General features: G+C 59.1%; 2 protein-coding genes across 3 annotated transcripts; both read left to right on the top strand.

Moving 5' to 3' along the window:
- Nucleotides 1-5,493: 5,493 nt before the first annotated feature.
- LOC309671386 (sulfotransferase 1 family member D1-like) lies at nt 5,494-7,525 on the top strand. Of its 2 annotated transcripts, none has more exons than XM_082482610.1 (8): nt 5,494-5,556; nt 5,855-6,074; nt 6,150-6,275; nt 6,380-6,477; nt 6,574-6,700; nt 6,803-6,897; nt 6,982-7,162; nt 7,287-7,525. In XM_082482610.1, the coding sequence occupies exons 2-8, from the start codon at nt 5,930-5,932 to the stop codon at nt 7,397-7,399; spliced, it is 885 nt and encodes a 294-aa protein (XP_082338736.1). In that variant the 5' UTR covers nt 5,494-5,556; nt 5,855-5,929; the 3' UTR covers nt 7,400-7,525. The 2 variants fall into 2 exon arrangements, with proteins under 2 accessions (XP_082338736.1, XP_082338737.1); XM_082482611.1 differs by having other exon boundaries at nt 5,515-5,556; nt 5,852-6,074.
- A 4,468-nt stretch (nt 7,526-11,993) lies between these two features.
- On the top strand, nt 11,994-14,562 carry SULT1B1 (sulfotransferase family 1B member 1). Its single transcript, XM_082482612.1, has 8 exons — nt 11,994-12,095; nt 12,569-12,717; nt 12,941-13,069; nt 13,171-13,268; nt 13,447-13,573; nt 13,661-13,755; nt 13,833-14,013; nt 14,087-14,562. The coding sequence occupies exons 2-8, from the start codon at nt 12,570-12,572 to the stop codon at nt 14,197-14,199; spliced, it is 891 nt and encodes a 296-aa protein (XP_082338738.1). The 5' UTR covers nt 11,994-12,095; nt 12,569; the 3' UTR covers nt 14,200-14,562.
- The last annotated feature ends 5,035 nt before the right edge of the window (nt 14,563-19,597 follow it).

Below are 19,597 nucleotides of genomic sequence, written 5' to 3'. Positions count from 1 at the left end.
GGGTGGAGGGGGCTGTGTTAGATGACAGGGGCAAGGCGGAAGCTGTTCTGGTGGAACAGAGAGATGGATATCAGTTTTCTCCTGCAAACAAAGTATGTTACACACCTGTTGATCTCCTCTCTCTGTTAGCCCATGTGTGATGCGCCTGGATTTGGCACTCTATGCACAGCCCTGATTACTGTTGAAAGGATTGAATCCATTGAGCAGGAAGTGTAACAGTGCCATGGGGGTTTAGCCAATTCTTGGAAGAATGGGTGTGAAAGCAGGTCTGCTCCCGTTCCTGTTTGAAGCAGTCAGGAAGATGAAAGCATCTGTCCTGGTTTCAGCTGGGATAGAGTTAATTTTCTTCCTAGTAGCTGCTGTGTTTTGGATTTAATATAAGAATAATGTTGATAATACATATTGCTTTAGTTGTTGCTAGGTAATGCTTATATTAAGTCAAGGACTTTTTCAGCTTCCCATAGAAGCTGAGAGGGAGCATAGACAGGACAAGTTGGCCAAAGGAATATTCTGTACCATAGATGTCGTGTTCAGTACATGAATGAGGGTTGGCGGGGCGGGGGGGGGGGGGGGGGGGGGGGGGTGTGTCAGTGTCAGGGGGATCTACGATCACTGCTTGGGATGGACATCGCAATTTTGTATATACTTTTATTATTATTATTATTTTCTGTTTAGTTACTGTTCTATTAAACCGCCTTTATATCAACCCATGAGTTTTTTTTTCCTTTTTCTCCCTCTTCTCCCTGCCCTACTGGGGCTGAAGGGCAGTGAGTGAACAGCTGTGTGGTCCCAGTTGCCGGTTAAACCGTGACAGTCCTTTTGGGCACCATGCAGCCACTCACTCACTTCCTCCCTGACCCCCCAGTGGGATGAGGGAGAGAATCAGAAGAGTAAAAGTGAAAAAACTCCTGGGTTGAGATAAAGACAGTTTAATAAATAAAACAAAAGCCATGCAGGCAAGCAAAGCCAAACAAGGAATTAATTCACTGCTTCCCACGGGCAGGCAGGTGTTCAGCCATCTCCAGGGAAGCAGGGCTCCATCACAGGTGATGGTAACTCGGGAAGACAAATGCCATCACTCCAAATGTCCCCCCTTCCTTCTTCTTCCCCCAGCTTTATATACTGAGCATGGTGTCATATGGTATGGAATATCCCTTTGGTCAGTTGGGGTGTGTCCCCTCCCAACTTCTTGTGCACCCCAGCCTACTCCCTGGCGTGATGTGAGGAGCAGAAAAGGCCTTGACACTGTGTAAGCACCACTCAGCCATAACAAAAACTTCCCTGTATTATCAACACTGTTTTCAGCATCAATCCAAAACATAGCCCTGTACCAGCTACTGTGAAGAAAATTAACTCTATCCCAGCCAAACCCAGCACAGCATCACACCTCTTCACTTCAATGGCACTGGGTGTCCCCCATGTGTCCCCCAATGTCACCAGCAGCCCTCTGCAAGGGGCCAGCCCAGTGGCTCTCCCTTCTCCCAGGCAGACATTTGTTCCCACGCCTTCCCCATCCTCGCCCGGCCCCTCGCACCTACCTCTGTCTCCTCATGGCCTCAGGAATGGCTTCCTGGGCTCCCACCTGACAGAGTTGTTCTCCCCATCTGTTTTTCACAAGGAAGACCCAGCAAAGGGCAGCGACCAGCCTGGAGCTGCCCAAGGAGCTGTCCTTGTGCCAGCACCGTGCCACGGTTCTGGGGCGCTGAGGCCCAAAGCTCGGGGTGCTGGTATTGGCATCGCACCTCACCAGGCTCCTCCGGCTCGCTGCCTGCTCCTGTACCTGTGGGTTCCCCCACCTTTTCTCCAGCCGTGCTCTCTGCTAGTGTCAGGGGTGCTGCAGGATTTCCAGCCCATCCCCACGGAATGTCCCAGCTGATGGCTGCAGCTCATAACCTTGTGTCAGCATCCTGGACCTGATTTAGGGGTGATGGGTCTCCCTGGCCCTGGCCCAGTGGGTGGGAATTGATGGGAAAAGTGCTCAAAAGGGTTCAGGAAAATAGGCCCTCCAGGGGAACGTTTGGGCTCCCATGCCTGGAGCACCCAGGGAGCTGAGAGGGCAGTTTCTCTCCAATCTCTCTCCACACCGAAGCAACCAACGTGGACCTGGTTCCCACAGCTTTGGGATGAGACCCCAGTGCCCAGCACTGCCCATAATGCAGCTCGCCGCAGGGTGAGGAGAGAGTCTGGGCAATGCCCCGCTGTGCTCTGGCAGTGCAGTGCTGCTGGGGGGTGTCCAGGGAGATGAGAGATGACTGGAGAACACTCGGGCTGTGGTCATGCTCACCTACAGCAGAAGCCGTCCTGAGCAAGGTGGAAGCCGGGTGGGAATGGGATGGGGCCAATGGGCAGAGGTGTTTCAGGGGCCAGGGAGAACTGAGGTAGGGAACAGCGCGGGGGCACCTGTGTGGACCCTTGCCAGAGGTGGGGGTCCAGTCATGTTGGTCCCTGAGGCTTGGGAGACTGGCACGCAGCAGGCCCAACTCAACGCCTGAGACAGTCTCTGGGGGAAAAGGCACTTTTCACATCATCTTCGTGGGTCCAACTCTTTATTCAGGGTGTGTACAACAGCCAGAATAGTCATTAACTCATTAGTCCATCTTAAGACAATGTACAAGTATGACAGTTCATATTCAAGTTATGACAGTGATTGATTTACAACCCTGTCGAAAGGCAAGACCATTTGAACAAGCACAAGCTGTAATGAGAGAGCAGAAATGAAGTGGAGCTGGGGCCACAGACAAACTGGAGATGGAACTGAACTGGAGTTACAAATAAACTGGACCTGAAATGAAGCCAGAGAAGCTGAAACCCAGCTGGAGCCTAAAATGTGCTGGAAGCAAGAACAAGCATAAGGTGGAGCCGTCCATGAGCTGGACCTAAAACAAACCAGGGGCAGAAAAAAATGACCCAAAGCTGCAGTTGAGTTAGAGCCATCCACGAGCTGAAGCCACAAAAGAACTGGAGCCGTCCACAAGCTGGAGCAGAAACAAAACAAAATGGGCCAAAACAACTGACCTGAAGATGCAGCCGAGATGGAGCCGTGAAGTCCCCACAGTCTCCAGTTGGGCAGAGCCAGGCGGGCGCAGGCAGGGCTGTCCCCAGCCAGGTGCTGGGCAGGCGGCAGTGTAATGGTCAGCGCAGGCAGCCTGGCTTCTTCCTGGGGGCCACACACCCCACACAGGTCTTTCCGGTGGGGTTGGCTGCTGGTGTGGCTGGGGCTCCTCTGTCCATCTGTCCCTGCCCAGGGAGAGATGTGGGACAGTCAGAGTCCCTGCTGGCATGAAATGGCCCGAAGAGCCCCTGGAGCTGCTGCTCCTGCAAACCCTGCTGCCTCCTGGGCATGGGCGGCTCTTCCTGGCCCCTCGCTGGCACTTTTGGCAGTGGCATCCCAGTGCCATGCACCTGCAATGGGAGGGCAAGGAGAAATGGGGACAAGGCATCAGAAACATTGCATTTCTCCCCAGGAGAGAGCCAGGATCTGGCTGAAAACCCACCCACGCTGGGCGGCAGCAGCAGCAGTGGCACAGACCAGTGACCAGCAGCCTCAGGCTGGGGACAGGGCTAGCACCGCACCAGTGCCAGCAGGGTCTGGGCCAGACCCTGACAGCACCCGACAGATCCAAGGGACACGCACCGGCATCCATGGCAACCCACCAGCGCTGCCCAGCCATGCCAGGTCTCCTCCTTCCCCTCAAGGGCCTCATGGGGACCCCCACCAGGGGATGGCACCTGCCCTCCCTGTCCCTCAGCCGCCCCACTGGCAGGACAAGGGGCGAAGCCAAAGTGCCCTGAGCACAAAACCACTCCCCAAGCTCTGGCCAGGCCTAGCTCCCTCCTGCCTGGCCAGGCCGGCTTCACTATCTCACCGACCAGGCTGCAGGAGCCGGTGGAGATCCCTGGAGCAGCCTCTGCTCCTACCTCACCACGTTTTGAGATGAAAAAGAAGGTTCTCGGTAAAAGTGGGGCTTTGCACAGGGCCCAGAGCTGCTCCGAGGCCCCGCCATGGCAGCGCCTGATGCTGCTGGCTCCAGCCCTTGGGCATTGCCTGTGAGGGTGGCACTGGGCAGGACTGAACCCCAGCGGAAACCAGTTCACCCCAGCAGCAGCTCCCACACAGTGGTGTTTGAGCTCTCCCTGGCAGAGCCAGCATCAGGCCGGAGGCATTTGTTGTGCCGGCAGCTGCTCCAGAGAAGAGCCGGGGAGAAGAAACCAGCACCAGGAGGAGGGAGCCCAGTGGCAGGAGCAGTCACTGGCTGCCCTGGGAGACCCCCAGCCCCGCCAGATCCTCTTGTCCCCCGGGGGACACTTCCCCCCGGAACAGGCCAGGGAAGAGGCCCCTCTCCTCTGCCCTGCCAGGAGCCGCCGGTGTGATTGAGCTGGAGCTGCAGCTCCCGCCCCCCGAGAGGGCACCCCAGAGGGTCGGCAGGGAAGGACTCCGGGAAAGTCACCGGCCCCCAGACGGGCACCTATGGAGGATCATCACACACCGGGGCGGCGGCGGGGGGGAGGGGAGAGGAAACCGAACCACCCTCCCGCGGCCGCCCGCGCAGGCGGTGCCGGCAGCGCAGCGACAGCAGCGCCGGCGCCTGCGAGACCCGGCGGGCAGCAGCCACCGCGGCCCCTGCCTGGGTCACCCGGGGGCCCCGGCAAGAGCCCCCCGCCGGGAGCCGGGGGTCCGGCACCGGGAGGGGACGCGGGCAGCACCAGGCTGCCCGTAGGGAGGGGCGGCTGCCTGCAGGCAGGGCACGGGCCTGAGCTTCAGGCAGCACCGAACGGGCGGCGGCCGGTGCCGGCGAGCCGGGGGAGAAGGGTGGAAAGGGCGGCACCCTCGTCCCGGCGCCGGCCCGGAGCACGCACGGGGGCGCCGGTGACCGCTCGGCCCCGGGCGGAGGGACGCGGCGGCGGCACCAGGAACAACCGTGACGGGGAGGCAGCCGCAGCGCAGGCCCCGGGCCCGGCAGGGCTACCCCCGGCCCCACACCCGCGGACCGCACCCGCTCCCGCCGCCGCCGCGGCGCTGCCCCCGCCGGTCCCGCGGCGGCGGCGCCCCCTGGCGGCTGCGAGTGGGGGAACGCTGAAGCCGCGGTGCCGCCGCGCACCTGCCCCGCACGATGGCTCCCCCTGGCGGCCGAGGGTCGGCCCCGCAGCCCCCCGGTACCGGCCCCGGTGACACCGCCGTGGCCCCCGGGGGCCACCCTGCAGGCCCCTTCTGCCACATCCCTCCCGCCCTCAGCCCGCCTCGCCGTTGCTCTCCCCGCCGGGCTGCTTGCCCACGTGCCTGCCCGCCCTAAGGCTCCATCGGCCCGTCCCTTGCCCACTTGCGATTGGGGTCGAGGGGTGGTGGCCCACGGGCTCCCCCGACGCCTCCCCGGGGGATACCCACCCGAACCGGCCCCACGTCTCGGCTCTTGGCCCTTTGAACCCGCCTCCCGTCCACCGCGCCCCTTGGCCCAGCCGGCTTTCGTTAACCATTACCGCCCGGGGAGGGGCGGGCGGAGGTGCCGAGGCTCCCGGCGCCCGCAGCGCCGCCGATCAGCACCCGCAGAGCCCCGCCAGGTACGGCCGGCGGCGGGGATGGGGGGGGTCCGAACCCCCGTGGCGGCCGTTCACGGGGGGGCTGAAGCAGGAGGGGAGAAGGGCGGCCGGGCGGGAGGAGAGGCGATGCCGGGCTCCGTTCCCGGCCCCGCACGGACGGCGCCGAAGGTTTCGCGGCGGTGTCCCGCCGGGGAACGGGGCATCCCCCCGTCGGGGAACGGGGCATCTCCCCGCCGGCACCGGCGAGACCTCCGTCGGGCGCGATGCGGGGGCGGACTTCGCCTGACGGGCGCTGCCCCGGGGACGGTGCCGCCAGCAGGATCCAGCCGTTCCCGAGGTCGCGGCGGCCGCCGGCGGAGAGGAGAGGCAGCGCTGCGGGGACCCGTCGCCGGCCATGGGGAGGGAAGACGTGATCAGGGAGGAGCTGGGCAGCCTCCACGGCATCCCCCTCTACAAGTGCTTCGTGGAGGGCTGGCCGCAGGTGAAGGCTTTCCAAGCCCGGCCGGATGACCTGGTCATCGCCACCTACCCCAAATCGGGTGAGTGGCCCTGGGGAAGGGTGTAGGGGGGCTGGGGGGGACGTCAGCCCTTGCAATGCTGTCCCTGTGCCGTAGGCACGACATGGCTGAGCGAGATCCTGGACATGATCTACCACGACGGCGATGTGGAGAAGTGCCGACGGGATGCCATCTTCAACCGGGTGCCCTTCCTGGAAATGAAGGCCCCCGAGCTGCCGAGCGGTGAGAGCCCAGCCCAGCTGCCCCCTGCACTGGTGGGAGGCTGCTGAGCCCAGGTAGGGGTGAGGGTGCTTGTGGCCTGCACCACTAAACCCCCTGTCCCGCAGGCGTCGAGCAGCTGGAGAAAACCCCGTCCCCACGGCTGGTGAAGACCCATCTCCCAGTCCACCTCCTCCCGACTTCCTTCCAGGACAAGAACTGCAAGGTAATGCCATGGGTGTCCCCCACGTCTCTCCCTGTCCAGGTGGCAGGGAGGGGGTGCTGCTCTGCACCCCCCACCCACATCCTTGTCTGTCCCCAGGTCATCTACATGGCCCGCAACCCCAAGGATGTCGTCATCTCCTACTACTACTTCTACCAGATGGCGAAGATGCACCCTGACCCTGGCACACTGGGAGAGTTCCTGGAAACCTTCATGGCTGGCAAAGGTTGGGGCTGAGCCCCAGGGTGCCCACCCCAAAATGCTGGGGGGGGGGGGGGCACCCCCCGCCAGCCTGCTTTTCAGCTAACCCCTTGACTGCATCCCACAGTGGCCTATGGGTCCTGGTATGATCATGTGCGGGGCTGGTGGGAGAAGAAGCAGGAGAAGCAGCTCCTCTACCTCTTCTATGAGGACATGAAGAAGGTGAGGGTGGGGTGGAGGGGAGGGCGCCCCCGTTGCCCCCCCCTCAGCCTTTTTGGCAGCGTCCCCATGTCAGCCATCCCTCAGGACCCACGGCGGGAGGTGCAGAAGATCCTGCAGTTCCTGGGCAAGGAGGTAACAGAGGGGACAGTGGCGAGGATCCTCCACCACACCTCCTTCCAGGAGATGAAAAAGAACCCTGCTGCCAACTACGAGACCATGCCCACCGCCCTGATGGACCACAGCCTCTCCCCCTTCCTCCGGAAAGGTGGGGTTCTGCCAGTGGTGGAGGGTTTGGTTGGGGTGTCCCTAGGCTGTACTGCAGCCCTCATCTGTGGCTGCAAATATTTTGGGGGTGTCACGATTTGCCCCACTCACTTTCTCACCTCCAGGGATCTCTGGGGACTGGAAGAACCACTTCACCGTGGCCCAGAACGAGCGCTTTGACCAGCACTACCAGGAGCACATGGCAGGCTCCGACCTCTGCTTCCAGATGGAGGCATGAGGGGCTCATCCGCCTTCCGGGGTGGGGCTCAGCTTCTCCCAGCTCCTCTGGTGGAGAAGGTGGGTTCGGACAGAGCATTCTTGTGCCAATTCACTTTTCTCCCTGCAATAAATTGGGATAACCAGAGAGTGAGCCATTGCCTGTGGGGAAAAGTGGGGGAGCTCCATGCCACAAATCGTAGGCAGTGGCCAGGGCACCCCCATGATCAGCGGGCAGAAGGGTGGGCATGGGCGCGGTAGATTTTTAGCTGGTGGTGGTCAGGCATCACCAGGAGTGGGAATCCTCCAAAAAACCACCGCTGGCCCCTGACACCTTGGGCCGCCCCAGACCCATCCTACCAAGGCGTCGGGAGGGAGCGAAGATTGATGAAGAGTGGAAAAAACCCCAAAGCACTGGCGAACACGACGCTCTGCAGCTCTTGCATGTGCAGGAGTTTTCACGCCTCTGGGTTGTGGCAAGTTTCTTGGCAGAGCGGGCAGTGGCAGGGCTCACCCCGAGCTCCCTGGCCTAGCCTGAGCTCCTCAGCCTGTGGTTTGCACCTCCCTGCCAGCATCTTGCCATGCTTGGCAACGTCACTGTCCTTGTTGGATGGGGAACCCACTCTGCAACCTCCAACCCCGCTTCACTGAGCCCTTTCTCGGGGATGGATGGAGCAAACCAGTACCGGTCCCACTGTGGGCAAGGGTTTGCTTAGGAGCCCCAAATTCCCCAGTTGCAGCCCATTTCCAGCCTGTTCTTGAGTTTCCAAGGTTGCAGCTTTTTGGCAAGGCAGTCTCATGGGGTTGTTTCATCCCCAAAGAGATGCAACCTGGATCTGACTCCTAAAGGGCAGCAGTGCTACGAGGGGAGCTCTCCCACAGGAAAAAATCATTTCCACTCATTTAAAAGCCAATGGAGATATCTGCGCTTCCCCAGCACCTGGCTTTGCTTGCGGGGTTTGCACACACAGCCAATTTTGCTGGCACATGGACAGTCGGGCAGGGAGGAGGGCATGTCCCTGCCCGCAAAACACCCAGGTGCATGACACGGCGTGTCCTGCCTCACTGGGAACTTGGGCCTGGGGACAAATCGGGGACGTTTTTATCAAGGTTGCAAACAAGCGGGCTGCTCCCTCTGACCCGCTGCTGTGTCTCCTGACCTCCCTGCTCCCTCCCGGCTCACGTTCACCCATGGAAAGCAGGTAAGGAGGAGCATTTCACCACCACCGGTGCCTTTAAATCCTTTTCCCAGAAGTACGGTATCGGCCGCACTCGTGCTTTGCAACCCTGCAAACTTTGGACCGCATATTTGAGTGCCTTGAGGGTGTTGGGGGGGGTGTCCAAAGCCTGACCGCGAATCCCGCTAGCGAGCCCCGTACCAGTGCAAGGAGCTGGGGACATCCATGGGGGGTGAGTGACGCCCTGGACTGGGACAGGGTGATGTTCAAAGCCCCCGGGACGTGGGTTGAGATTTTCTCCCTGCGTTTGCCTCTGTGGGCGGAGGAAGAAGCTGTGATTTCCCACCCCCCGCCATCTGTTTGTTTACGGGGCTGTGTGTGTGGGGCGTGTGTGTGTGTGTGTGTGTGTGTGTGTGTACGTGTGCGCGGGGGGGAGGGTGCTGAGCACGGCACAGCTCATCACAGGCGTCTGGGGACCGTCCCCAGCGGGGCTGCGTCCCCATCCCCGCTCGCCGCTTCCTTGCAGCTCCGGGGCCATGTCGCTCCGGGTCCCTTCCCTAAGGACATCCCCCGGCCTCCCGCAGCCCCAAGCGCCTCCCCGCGCCTCCATCTTCCACGCCGGGAAGGCAAAATAACAAATCCCGCCCCCCCCCCCCCCCCCCCTTCCCGAAGCTGCGGGCAACGCTTTGCCTCCGCCTTGCCCGAGCTGCCGAGGAAGAGGCAGGTAACGGGGAGACCCCGGCCAGCGTCCGGGGGGCTCGTCCCGTTTCGGGGTGTCCCTGCCTCGCAAGCGGAGGGCCTGCGTGGGGGACGTGGAGGAGGGGGGGGAGGCGCGGGTGGGCTCGGAGGGGCTCGGTGTCCCCGCAAGCTCCTGGGAGACGGAGGCGAGCCACAGAGCCGCCCTCCAAAAATCGCAGCGTGGGGGTTTGGCAGCCCCCCCCGTGCCAGCGTTGGCGTCGCGGGTGGAAAGGTTTCCCGAGGAGAGTCCTGCGAGCCCCCCTCCCGCCTCCCTCCAGCCCTCCCGTACCTCCCTCCCCCCCCCCCAAGCGGGGCTTCCCTTTGCCCCCTGCAACAGAGAGCCGGGGGGGGGGTGTTGGAGACGGGGGTGAGGTGTGGGGGGGTCAGCTTGGTACGGGCAGCTGCCCGCTGGCTGCGCCGACCTGAGCCCCTCAGGGCTGGCCGTGCACCCCCATGCCCCCTGCATCGCCAGCTGGCCCCCGAAATTCCCGCAGGAGGCAGGTGCCACCTCTCCGGATGCCAGCAAGCAGGGAAGGGTTTCCTTCCCGTGGCTGGAGTAGCTGGGCTCAGCTCAGATTTTGGGGACCCCGAGGGATGAGGTGGCCCCGTGATGCTCCCCACTGCCAGCCAGCCCCCCCCCCACGCGTCCCTGTCCGCAGGATGGCCGATTCAGACACCTACCTGCGGCAGCCCTGGCGTATGGTGCATGACATCCCCATGGTCAGCGCCTTTGCCCACAACTGGGAGCGGGTTGACACGTTCCAGAGCCGCCCTGAGGACATCGTGGTGGTCACCTTCCCCAAATCTGGTGAGCATCCTCAGGCACCAGAGAGGGGCCATGGTCGGTAAGGGAGGCACCAGCCTGCAGCCCCCCGGGCTGGGACTGAGGGCATGCCGAAGGGTAACGCCGGTGTACAGTGCCCCTCTGGTGCCGAAGATGGGGCTCTGGTGGGAATGGTGCCAGCCGGACACCCAACTCCTCCTTGCCAGGCACCACCTGGGTCAGCGAGATTGTGGACATGATCCTGAAAGGCGGCAACCCCGAGAAGTGCAAGCGGGACATTATCAGCAATAGAGTGCCCATGCTGGAGTTTGCCGCCCAAGGGAAGATGCCAGCAGGTAATAGGGTGGCAGGGGGTGTTGGGGGACAGCTGGTGCTGGATGGGGGACAGGCTTTGTTTTGGGGTGGGGCACCTGCCAGCAGTGGGAGCCCACTTGAGGGAAATCTTCTTTGCAGGCACGGAGCAGCTGGAGGCCATGGCATCCCCTCGCATCATCAAGACCCACATCCCAGCTCACGTCTTGCCCAAATCCTTCTGGGAAAACCGCTGCAAGGTAACAGGCTGGTGGGGACACACTTGGAGGGACCCAGCAGAGATAAGGGGGACACCTGCCCCACTGGGACCTTACAAGTCCCCACGTGTGACCAAGCTCTCTGCAGATGATCTACGTGGGGCGCAATGCCAAGGATGTGGCCGTCTCCTTCTACCACTTTGACCTGATGAACAAGCTGCACCCGCACCCTGGGACGTGGGCCCAGTACCTGGAGGAGTTCATGGCCGGCAGAGGTGGGACAGGGCACCTGTGGGTGCATGTGGGGACGCTGTGGGGTGCTGTCACCCACTGACGCCCCCCTGGCTGCTCTCCCCACTCAGTGGCATATGGCTCCTGGTACAACCACGTCAGGGAGTACTGGGAGCGGCGGAAGGATCACCCCATCCTCTACCTCTTCTACGAGGACTTGAAGGAGGTGAGGGTGCAGGGTGGATGGTGGTGTGGGATCCAGCAGGGTGGCAGGAGGGGTGAGCATCAGCCTGTGTCCTGCAGGACCTCCGCCGGGAGGTTGCCAAGGTGGCCCAATTCCTGGGGCAGGAGTTGCCGGAGGTGGCACTGGACACCATCACCCGACACACTTCCTTCGAGGCCATGCGGGACAACCCCACCACCAACTACACCATGGTGCCCTCCCATCTCATGGACCAGGGCGTCTCCCCCTTCATGCGCAAAGGTGAGCAGCCCCAGGGGACTCCTGGTGCATCGTCCCCCCTGGCCCCTGCTGAGCCCTGTCTTGCGTGGTCCCAGGCGCTGTCGGAGACTGGAAGAACCACTTCACCGTGGCCCAGAGTGAGCGCTTTGACCAGGACTACGCGCGGAAGATGTCAGGCACTGACCTGCACTTCCGCACCCAGATGTGAGGATGCACCGCCGGATGTACCCTGGATCCGCCTGGTGCTGACGGCACCACCGCCGTGCTGTGGGGGGGCTCCTTCCCCTCTCCTGGGATGGCTGAAGAGAAATAAAATGTCCTCCCTGACACCCCCATGGGATGCTCACCGTCCTGTGCCAGTGTTGACCCTGGGGCCATTGGCCTCTCCTCTGGCTGGGGACAAGTCGGTGCCACTCCACGTCCCCTCGGCCACCGTGGTGGGAGGATAGCTGCAGGCAGCTCGCGGGATCGCAGAGGATTTTGGCAAAACTGCGTGTGGGGAAGGCGCTGGCTGAGTGCGGGCAGCGAGAGGTGGTCTGCCCATCGCCATGCCGGGGGGACACGGGCTGGGACCTGTGGGTGGGGAGCAGGGCTGGTGGGGCTGGAGATGTCCGTACCGGCCCTGCTGGGAGGTCAGTGGCTGCCGGCTTCTCCCCGCGCTCGCTCCTCCCTCCCGGCAGCCGCATTCCCGCCCTGCCTCTTCCCTCTCCTCGTAAAAACAGCTGCGGGGCCCCACGTCTCCCTGTCCTCTGCGGTCACCCTCGCTGTCACCCTCCAGGCGTCACCCTCCTCGCAGAGCTGCGCAGCGGCGCTAGGTGAGCCGTGTGTCCCGGAGCGCCCTGTGGGTGCCCTGCCCACGCTCAGCCGCTGGGGGCTGCGTGCTGCGGGGTGCAGGGTGGTGGGTTTGGGGTACTTTGGGGTGCAGCCAGCACCCCTAAAGCTCCCCCTGGGCTGGGGGCTGCTGCAATAACCCCAGGGACCCAGTTCCCTGCTCCCGTGGGGTACTGAGGCAGGGGGAGAGGTGCCATGCCTGGGTGACACCAGCACTCTACGGGCACCTCCAGCCCTTGCTGGGGCACGGGGTGGGCTCGCACCCTTGCAGATGAGACCCCCCTTCCCAACAGCCGGCACAGCGGTAGGGCTGTGGTGACCTCTGGTCCCTTCACCAGCAACGTCACTGCCGCTCCCTGGGCAGGCACGGTGCCAGATGCCCGCACTGCCCTGGCCAGCAGGGCAAGGGGCCCTCTCCTCTCTGGCCACCTCCCCAAGGCGTCCCCATTCCCGGCAGGATGGCCGATCCAGACACCTACCTGCGGCAGCCCTGGCGCATGGTGCATGACATCCCCATGGTCAGCGCCTTCGCCCACAACTGGGAGCGGGTTGACACGTTCCAGAGCCGCCCCGAGGACATCGTGGTGGTCACCTTCCCCAAATCTGGTGAGCATCCCCAGGCCCACCAGACATGGTGGTGCCAGGTGGGCGAGCGTGTTGTATGGCTGGGACCCACTGCCCGGGGGACGCAGCACATTTGGGGCTGTCCAACAGAGCTGTGTGGGATTTCCCGTTGCTTCCACGGAGCCCAGCTGAGGTCTAGGACGCTGTTGGTGCTGAGCCACCCCAATGCTGCTCTGTGTCCCCGCTTGTGGGTTTCTTTCCCCAGGCACCACCTGGGTCAGCGAGATCGTGGACATGATCCTGCAAGGTGGCAACCCCGAGAAGTGCAAGCGGGACATTATCAGCAAAAGGGTGCCCATGCTGGAGTTCTCTGCCCCCGGGGAGATACCGGCAGGTAGCAGGGTGTGGGGGCTTGGCCATGGGCCCCCACCTGGGGGTTAAGCCCACAGGGACTCTGTTGAGGGCCCGCTGGGGATGTGCTTTGGTGTCCCCCAGGGACGGACCTGCTGGCCTCCATGCCCTCGCCCCGCGTGGTGAAGACCCACCTGCCCGCACATATCTTGCCCAAATCCTTCTGGGAAAACCGCTGCAAGGTAACCCCCAACCCTCCTATCTGCCCTGGGGGGAACTGCAGCCCCTCTGTTCCCCCGGGGCAGGACCCCCTGCTGCTCCATCCAGCATCCTAAGCGGTGTTGGGAGCCTGAGGGGCTGGAGCATCCCCCCCTTTGGGGGTTCTGGGGCTGCCCCTCGTACCACATGGCCCCTCTGCAGATGATCTATGTGGGGCGCAATGCCAAGGATGTGGCCGTCTCCTTCTACCACTTTGACCTGATGAACAAGTTCCAGGCACACCCTGGGACGTGGGCCCAGTACCTGGAGGAGTTCATGGCCGGCAGAGGTGGGACGGGGCACTTGCGGGTGCATGTGGGGACGCTGTGGGGTGCTGTCACCCACTGACGCCCCCCTGGCTGCTCTCCCCACTCAGTGGCATATGGCTCCTGGTACAACCACGTCAGGGAGTACTGGGAGCGGCGGAAGGATCACCCCATCCTCTACCTCTTCTACGAGGACTTGAAGGAGGTGAGGGTGCAGGGTGGATGGTGGTGTGGGATCCAGCAGGGTGGCAGGAGGGGTGAGCATCAGCCTGTGTCCTGCAGGACCTCCGCCGGGAGGTTGCCAAGGTGGCCCAGTTCCTGGGGCAGGAGCTGCCAGAGGCGGCACTGGACACCATCACCCGACACACTTCCTTCGAGGTCATGCGGGACAACCCCACCACTAACTACACCATGGTGCCCTCCCATCTCATGGACCAGGGCGTCTCCCCCTTCATGCGCAAAGGTGAGCAGCCCCAGAGGACTCCTGGTGCATCGTCCCCCCTGGTCCCTGCTGACCCCATCTTGCCTGTCCCCAGGCGCTGTCGGAGACTGGAAGAACCACTTCACCGTGGCCCAGAGTGAGCGCTTTGACCAGGACTACGCGCAGAAGATGTCAGGCACTGACCTGCGCTTCCGCTCCCAGATTTGAGACAGCACCGTCGCATGCCCCCCAACCCACCCCCTCCAATCCCACTCCCCAGTAGCAGACCCAGCACTGCCCCAGCCTCCCTGCATCTCACCAGCTTCCCTGCGCCAGAGGGACTTTTGCAAAACTGAAGATTTATTTCTGCATCTTCCTCCCAAATTTGCACCCATGTGAAAGCTGCTGCATTGCTACAAAGCGCTGCGGTGCCTCATCCCACCTCACATTTCCCCAGCCCCATGTTGCCCACCCAGAACATGTGTAGGATACATCTGTGCAGTTTTTTTTTTTTTTTTGAGGAATAAAAAAGCCAGTATGCCTTACAGAGGTGTTTCCAGCACGTGGCAAATAAAAGTTGCTAGCAGCTTCTGCATGTGCATCTCTACCGTGGCCAGGGCTCACACAGGGTCCCGCACCCACCACCTCCTACCGCAGAAACCCCCCCAGCTGATGTCCCACTTTAGGGGTGGAAGGGACAGGACAGGGCACAGTAATGGCCATGCATCCCCTTCACTGCTGGGGCAATGTCAGAGAGATGAGGTTAGCGGGATGGGGACAAAACCAGCCCCAGGGTGGCCAGGAGATGGACACAGCTTGAGGATCTTGGGACAAATCTCTCCACCCAGGAGCCATGAAGCTGGAGGCAAAAGGAGGATTTTGCCAGTCGCTTTTGTGCTATGCTCCTCCCAGGAACCTGGAAGCTGTTATGCTGGCCCAGTCTCCCCACAACCACATCACCCATCAGATATGGTGGGTCCCCAGTGGGGTCAGAGGAAAGGGTCTCCTCAGCTGCTCCCCCTCCCACCGTGGCCACGAAAAACCACAGCTAAAGGGCACACTGCAGCACTGTGGCATGTGATGCAGCTACGGGGCTGGAACAGCATTGCTAACAGCTGGTGCTTTTAAAATAGTTGGGTTTATGTCATTTAAGAAAAGGAAACTGCGAGTTGGATGGTTGTTGGATCCAGGTCCCTTGGATGCTGTCCCCTCCTGCCCATGTTCATCATCCTCTTTTTGGTTTGGTACATGTGCAAGCCAAACTTGCCTGCCAGCTGAAGGAAATATTCATTGCTTGTAGGTATAGAGCATGTCTGAAGATGCAATTTCTTTCTCAGGAGTGGATAAAATAGGCCATGAGGTTAAAAAGAATGACCAGGGACCTAGGGGACAGGCAAGGTGTCAAGGATGCACCCAGGCAAAACCCAGTGCTGAAACAGGGGCTATTGGATGTGAAGCAACCACCGTTCAGCAAAATCCTTGGAGTTTGGCCATCAGGTACAACAGACCCAACAAAAGAGGGGGTGGTGGGCATCACAGCAGAGATAGGTCTTACCTACAGGATGTGTGGGGAGAAAGCAAGGAGAAAAAGAGAAGATACGGAACTGTGATCCCTCCTTGGAAGAAATGTTATTTTAAGTCATAATAAAATAATTGCAAATGGTTTCTGGCTCTCCCTCAGATGCTGGGAGCTTCTCTGTGCTGTATGATGTGGTTTGCACATCGCTTGATTGTAGTGACTTGTTACAGAATGCCGCAGCAGGCTCTGAACCTCGCTGTCCCCTCTTACCTTGCAGTCTCAGTACAAAAAAAAACGAGCCAGAGATGCCAGAAGAGGAGATGGTAAAAATAATCCAGGTAATTACAGACAGGAGCAGAGATACCTGAACTGCAGAGCAGTGGCTTTAGGGACTTCTGTCATACAGAAAAGATGTTATGTAGGAAAGCAACTCCTCGGCCAGATGTGGTTCCCCGTGTCAGGTCACTCTGTAGTTTTGTCTTCTACAAATCTGCCTTTGAAACCCTGACTCTTGTGACATCCACCGCATCCCCATAGCACATTGTACCTCCCCTGGGGATTTGCTTTTCCCCACAGCTTGCTTTTTTGGGTTTGGGTTTTTTTTTTGAGTTCTCTTACTTCATGAGCTGAGATACTACCAGCAATTTGTCCACGCTGATCTTCCCCATCCTTCAGGACTCTATAGGCTTATAACACAGCCTCCCCCAGCTGTGTATTTTTAGGCATCTTAGTCTATTCAGGCACTGGATTTCCTCTGCCAATTTATCTCGCAGCCCCTTGACACCATGACATCTTGCTACAGGAATTTCCTTTCATTCTTACTCCTACTGTTGCGACTCGGCACCACCAGCATGTGTTTTGGCCCCGCTGCTCCTGCTAAAGACTGCTCCTCCGCTCATGTCAACAACTTGTTCCTCTGTAATTTGTTCCAGGCATTTTCTTCCCTCCCTAAATCTCTTGCACACCGGTTTGTTGCTGTTTGGATATAAACCCAGGCCTTCCAATCGCCCCTGCTTTGCTGCTTAGATGTTTCCATTTGTGTGGAAGCACACAGATTTATTTTTTGTTTCCTCAAAGCATCTCTGATCTGTTAGATGACTCACTAATGACACCTCTTTCCTCTTCATAATTCAGATAGCAGCTCCTGTGAAATGTATAGGGGCATCAAACACACTTCAAGAAGTGCCTTTTGTTCACTACTCTCAATGAGAACTCATTTTTTTTTGTATTTATCTTTTGTCTCTGGGCTCAAAGTGCAATCCTAACCACACCTGTCCTTGCTGCTGTAGATATAGTACTCGTTAGTAGCTGAAGAGAGCTAGGGGTGAGCCCCAGGAGTTTTCTGTAGACTCAAACAGCTGACACCCCAGGAAAGAAACGAGTATTTGATTACGAGGCCAGGGAAGGGACCGCAGGAGTAACTTTGCCCTTAAAAGCACCATCTAGCAAATCAGGGGAGGACGAGTGCAGCTCCCCCATAAACACCATTATAAAAACCAGGACTTTGAATCCCTTGATATGAACGCAGTGCCTCTCTTCCCACTGCTTGTTGATGCCGACATGTAAACACGGTGGGTGAAAGCCCCGGCGGGGACTGAGAAGCTTTCCTCCTCACGGCCATGTGCAGATGCCTGGGAGCGGAGCCATGGACCACAGGAGGGGTTTCCTGCTGGCTTAGAGGCAGGAGCTCAGGGAAGTCCTTCGTGGTCACAGTAAGAGTGGCCAAGGGTGCTCCCACATCGCAGGCAGAGGTCCGAACATCCAAACTGATGACAGCCAAAGCAGAGAATGTTCCTCTGTCTCAATCCTCCAGCCTCGAAAGCCCCAGCCAAAATCCCAGCCGTGCCTCCAGTGCAAACAGAGGAGGAAACACAAAACCTCTCCTGGTGAGATACGCCCAGGGATGAACTGGCATCCCTGACAGTTACAAGGCGAAGCTCAAGTCCAAACCCCGAGGCCCGATTTCCTGGAAGCAGAGGGGTTGCCTCTATTTGCGTCCCAGTCAGGTGTGCAGAAACACTCCTCCACACTCCAACTAGTGGCAGATGAGCTGCTCCCCTCTGCATCCCAGACCCAGCCGTGATGGATCAGCTCCAAACCTGCAATACCAGAGGAAAATCAGTCTCTGCCTTCCCTGCATGCTGAAACACAAGAGGAGTTGTGGTCACAGGCAGTGCTGGCAAGGAGGCTGTCTCCGAAGACGCATGCCGAGGCCGAGGAGCAGACTTCCCACCTGGATATACCTCTGGGGAATAAGTGGCACGTGTACCTCATGTTTACTGAGGCCCAGGTACAAACCTCGTGCCAGTGACAAACAGCAAAACTTCACTCCTGCAAGACACAGATGCGGCTTAGGACCTTGAGCAGGCTGCATCCAACTAAGAAAAAGGTATTTCTGATAAATATCCCCTGGCCAGATATAAGCTTTGCTCTGCTTCCACATTTCTTTTTTAGACCAGAAAGCCAGCAAGAAGCTACAGTACAGCAGGAGAGTTATGTACACTTGGTGGATTCAGGCAAAGTTTAGCAGGGATTTCAATTTAGTTTTCATTCCCCTCCAGAGCTATGAACACACAAACGCATTACAGCATTACAGCACGTGAATACATTACTAAGTGGCTCGAGGCAATGGCTGCTGGCCAACCATTCAGGGGGACCCCGGCTCCGTGATAGCCTGGTCTTTGCCCAACTCCTCCCTAGACCAGCAGCCAACTCAGCCACAAAAATAAATAGTTGGCAAGCTGTCCTGGCACAGGGCAAGGCTTGGCTTGGGAGCATGAGCAGCAAACACACGTGAGAAGGGGGGAGGCAGAGAGCAACTGCCCCTTTCCGGGCTGGGAGCCGTTAGATGAGTCCCATCACATCTATACCCTCCGTATTTGCAGATTTGCCCATCTCCATAGCACTCAGCTTTCCCTTGGGGGCCGGACAGATGCTGGCGAGACAGGGGTGTGCTGTATCTGCAGGCGGCTTTGCCAAGTCTCTGCTGCCGCACCTCACTGTAGAGTTGACAAGGACAGGGTGCAGCACCTCTTCTCCACCAAAAATGCACAATTCCCAGCAGGGACACAAATCTCGGTCTGCGCCTTCTCTCATTTCTTTTTTTTTTTTTTTGCTCTGCAGAGTGGAAATGGCTCCAGTGCAAGCCACCCTGGTACCTATATGTTTACATGCCAAGGTGCTCCCGCAGCATTGCAACAGCGGTGAAGAGAGTTCATAAAATCTTAAACTGAATCAATAAAAACAAGTGAAATGCTCTGAACCTAGCCCCTGGTATTTTTGTCCTACAGCTGCAGGGTATATAGATACAATTTAGCTGAGAAAGGTGGTTAGGGTGAGGCTATTGCAGCTCATCAACTTTTGCTGGAATTTCCCTATTACCCCTGGGTTTACATGGGAGTAGGCATTTTACCGAACATTTGCACATGTGCCCCTGCAAAATTGCTCAATCCACTCACTTCTGTTTGTACTCAGAGATGAGCCAACCTTGACATTTCCCCCAGCCAGCCTCCCCCCTCCAAAAAAAAAAAATATATATAGTCAAGACTTTCAAGTCTGCTTTCAGTTCAGAAGCTGCTTGTTGCAATAAGTAAAAGGAATAAAAGGAACACCACCGAGTCCTTGGGTGCTTCTCAGGGCAAAAGCTTCTCTTTTCCACCCTGGCACGGAATGTTTGAGGTGCTGGCTGACATCAAGGTTTTCTAGAAATAAAGGTGCCGTGTACAGCGTAGCCCCCTTTCCGCAACATGGTGAAGAGACCCGTATGTGGAAAACACCAGTTTGTATTGCCTAATTTTTGCATAACTCGCCTTTGGCTCGGGAAGCCTGTCGTTATTTAACAAGGCTGGAGGTTGCATCAGTGTCTGCAGCACTTCTGCTTAGTAATGCCAAATGGGCGAAATACAGACACTTAACACCGTCTACTTTCTTCAGCCTCACTTTTCTCTTATTTGCTGGATTTTGCCCTTTAATCCTCTCAGGATACTTACCTTCTCTGCATTAAGAGTAATCCGAGGATCGCCTGGCCACGGAAACAAGACAAATTTAACCCTCTGGTTCCCCTAGCAATAGCTGTCATTTGCTACAGAGGAATTAGTTATTGAGGGG

This window comes from Vanellus vanellus, assembly GCF_965231255.1.
Source record: "Vanellus vanellus genome assembly, chromosome: 4".
Taxonomy (NCBI): domain Eukaryota; kingdom Metazoa; phylum Chordata; class Aves; order Charadriiformes; family Charadriidae; genus Vanellus; species Vanellus vanellus.
Note: the sequence above shows the minus strand (reverse complement) of the source record. Positions and strands in the feature narration are given on the sequence as shown.

What these genes read in the sequence shown, in the direction of transcription:
- LOC309671386 (XM_082482610.1), top strand. Translation starts at nt 5,930, where the DNA reads ATGGGGAGGGAAGACGTGATCAGGGAGGAGCTGGGCAGCCTCCACGGC. An exon ending in TCTATGAGGACATGAAGAAG is followed by an intron (nt 6,898 to 6,981) that starts GTGAGGGTGGGG and finishes GCCATCCCTCAG; the next exon opens with GACCCACGGCGGGAGGTGCA. An exon ending in CTCCCCCTTCCTCCGGAAAG is followed by an intron (nt 7,163 to 7,286) that starts GTGGGGTTCTGC and finishes TCTCACCTCCAG; the next exon opens with GGATCTCTGGGGACTGGAAG.
- SULT1B1 (XM_082482612.1), top strand. Translation starts at nt 12,570, where the DNA reads ATGGCCGATCCAGACACCTACCTGCGGCAGCCCTGGCGCATGGTGCAT. An exon ending in GGTCACCTTCCCCAAATCTG is followed by an intron (nt 12,718 to 12,940) that starts GTGAGCATCCCC and finishes TTCTTTCCCCAG; the next exon opens with GCACCACCTGGGTCAGCGAG. An exon ending in GGAGTTCATGGCCGGCAGAG is followed by an intron (nt 13,574 to 13,660) that starts GTGGGACGGGGC and finishes CTCCCCACTCAG; the next exon opens with TGGCATATGGCTCCTGGTAC.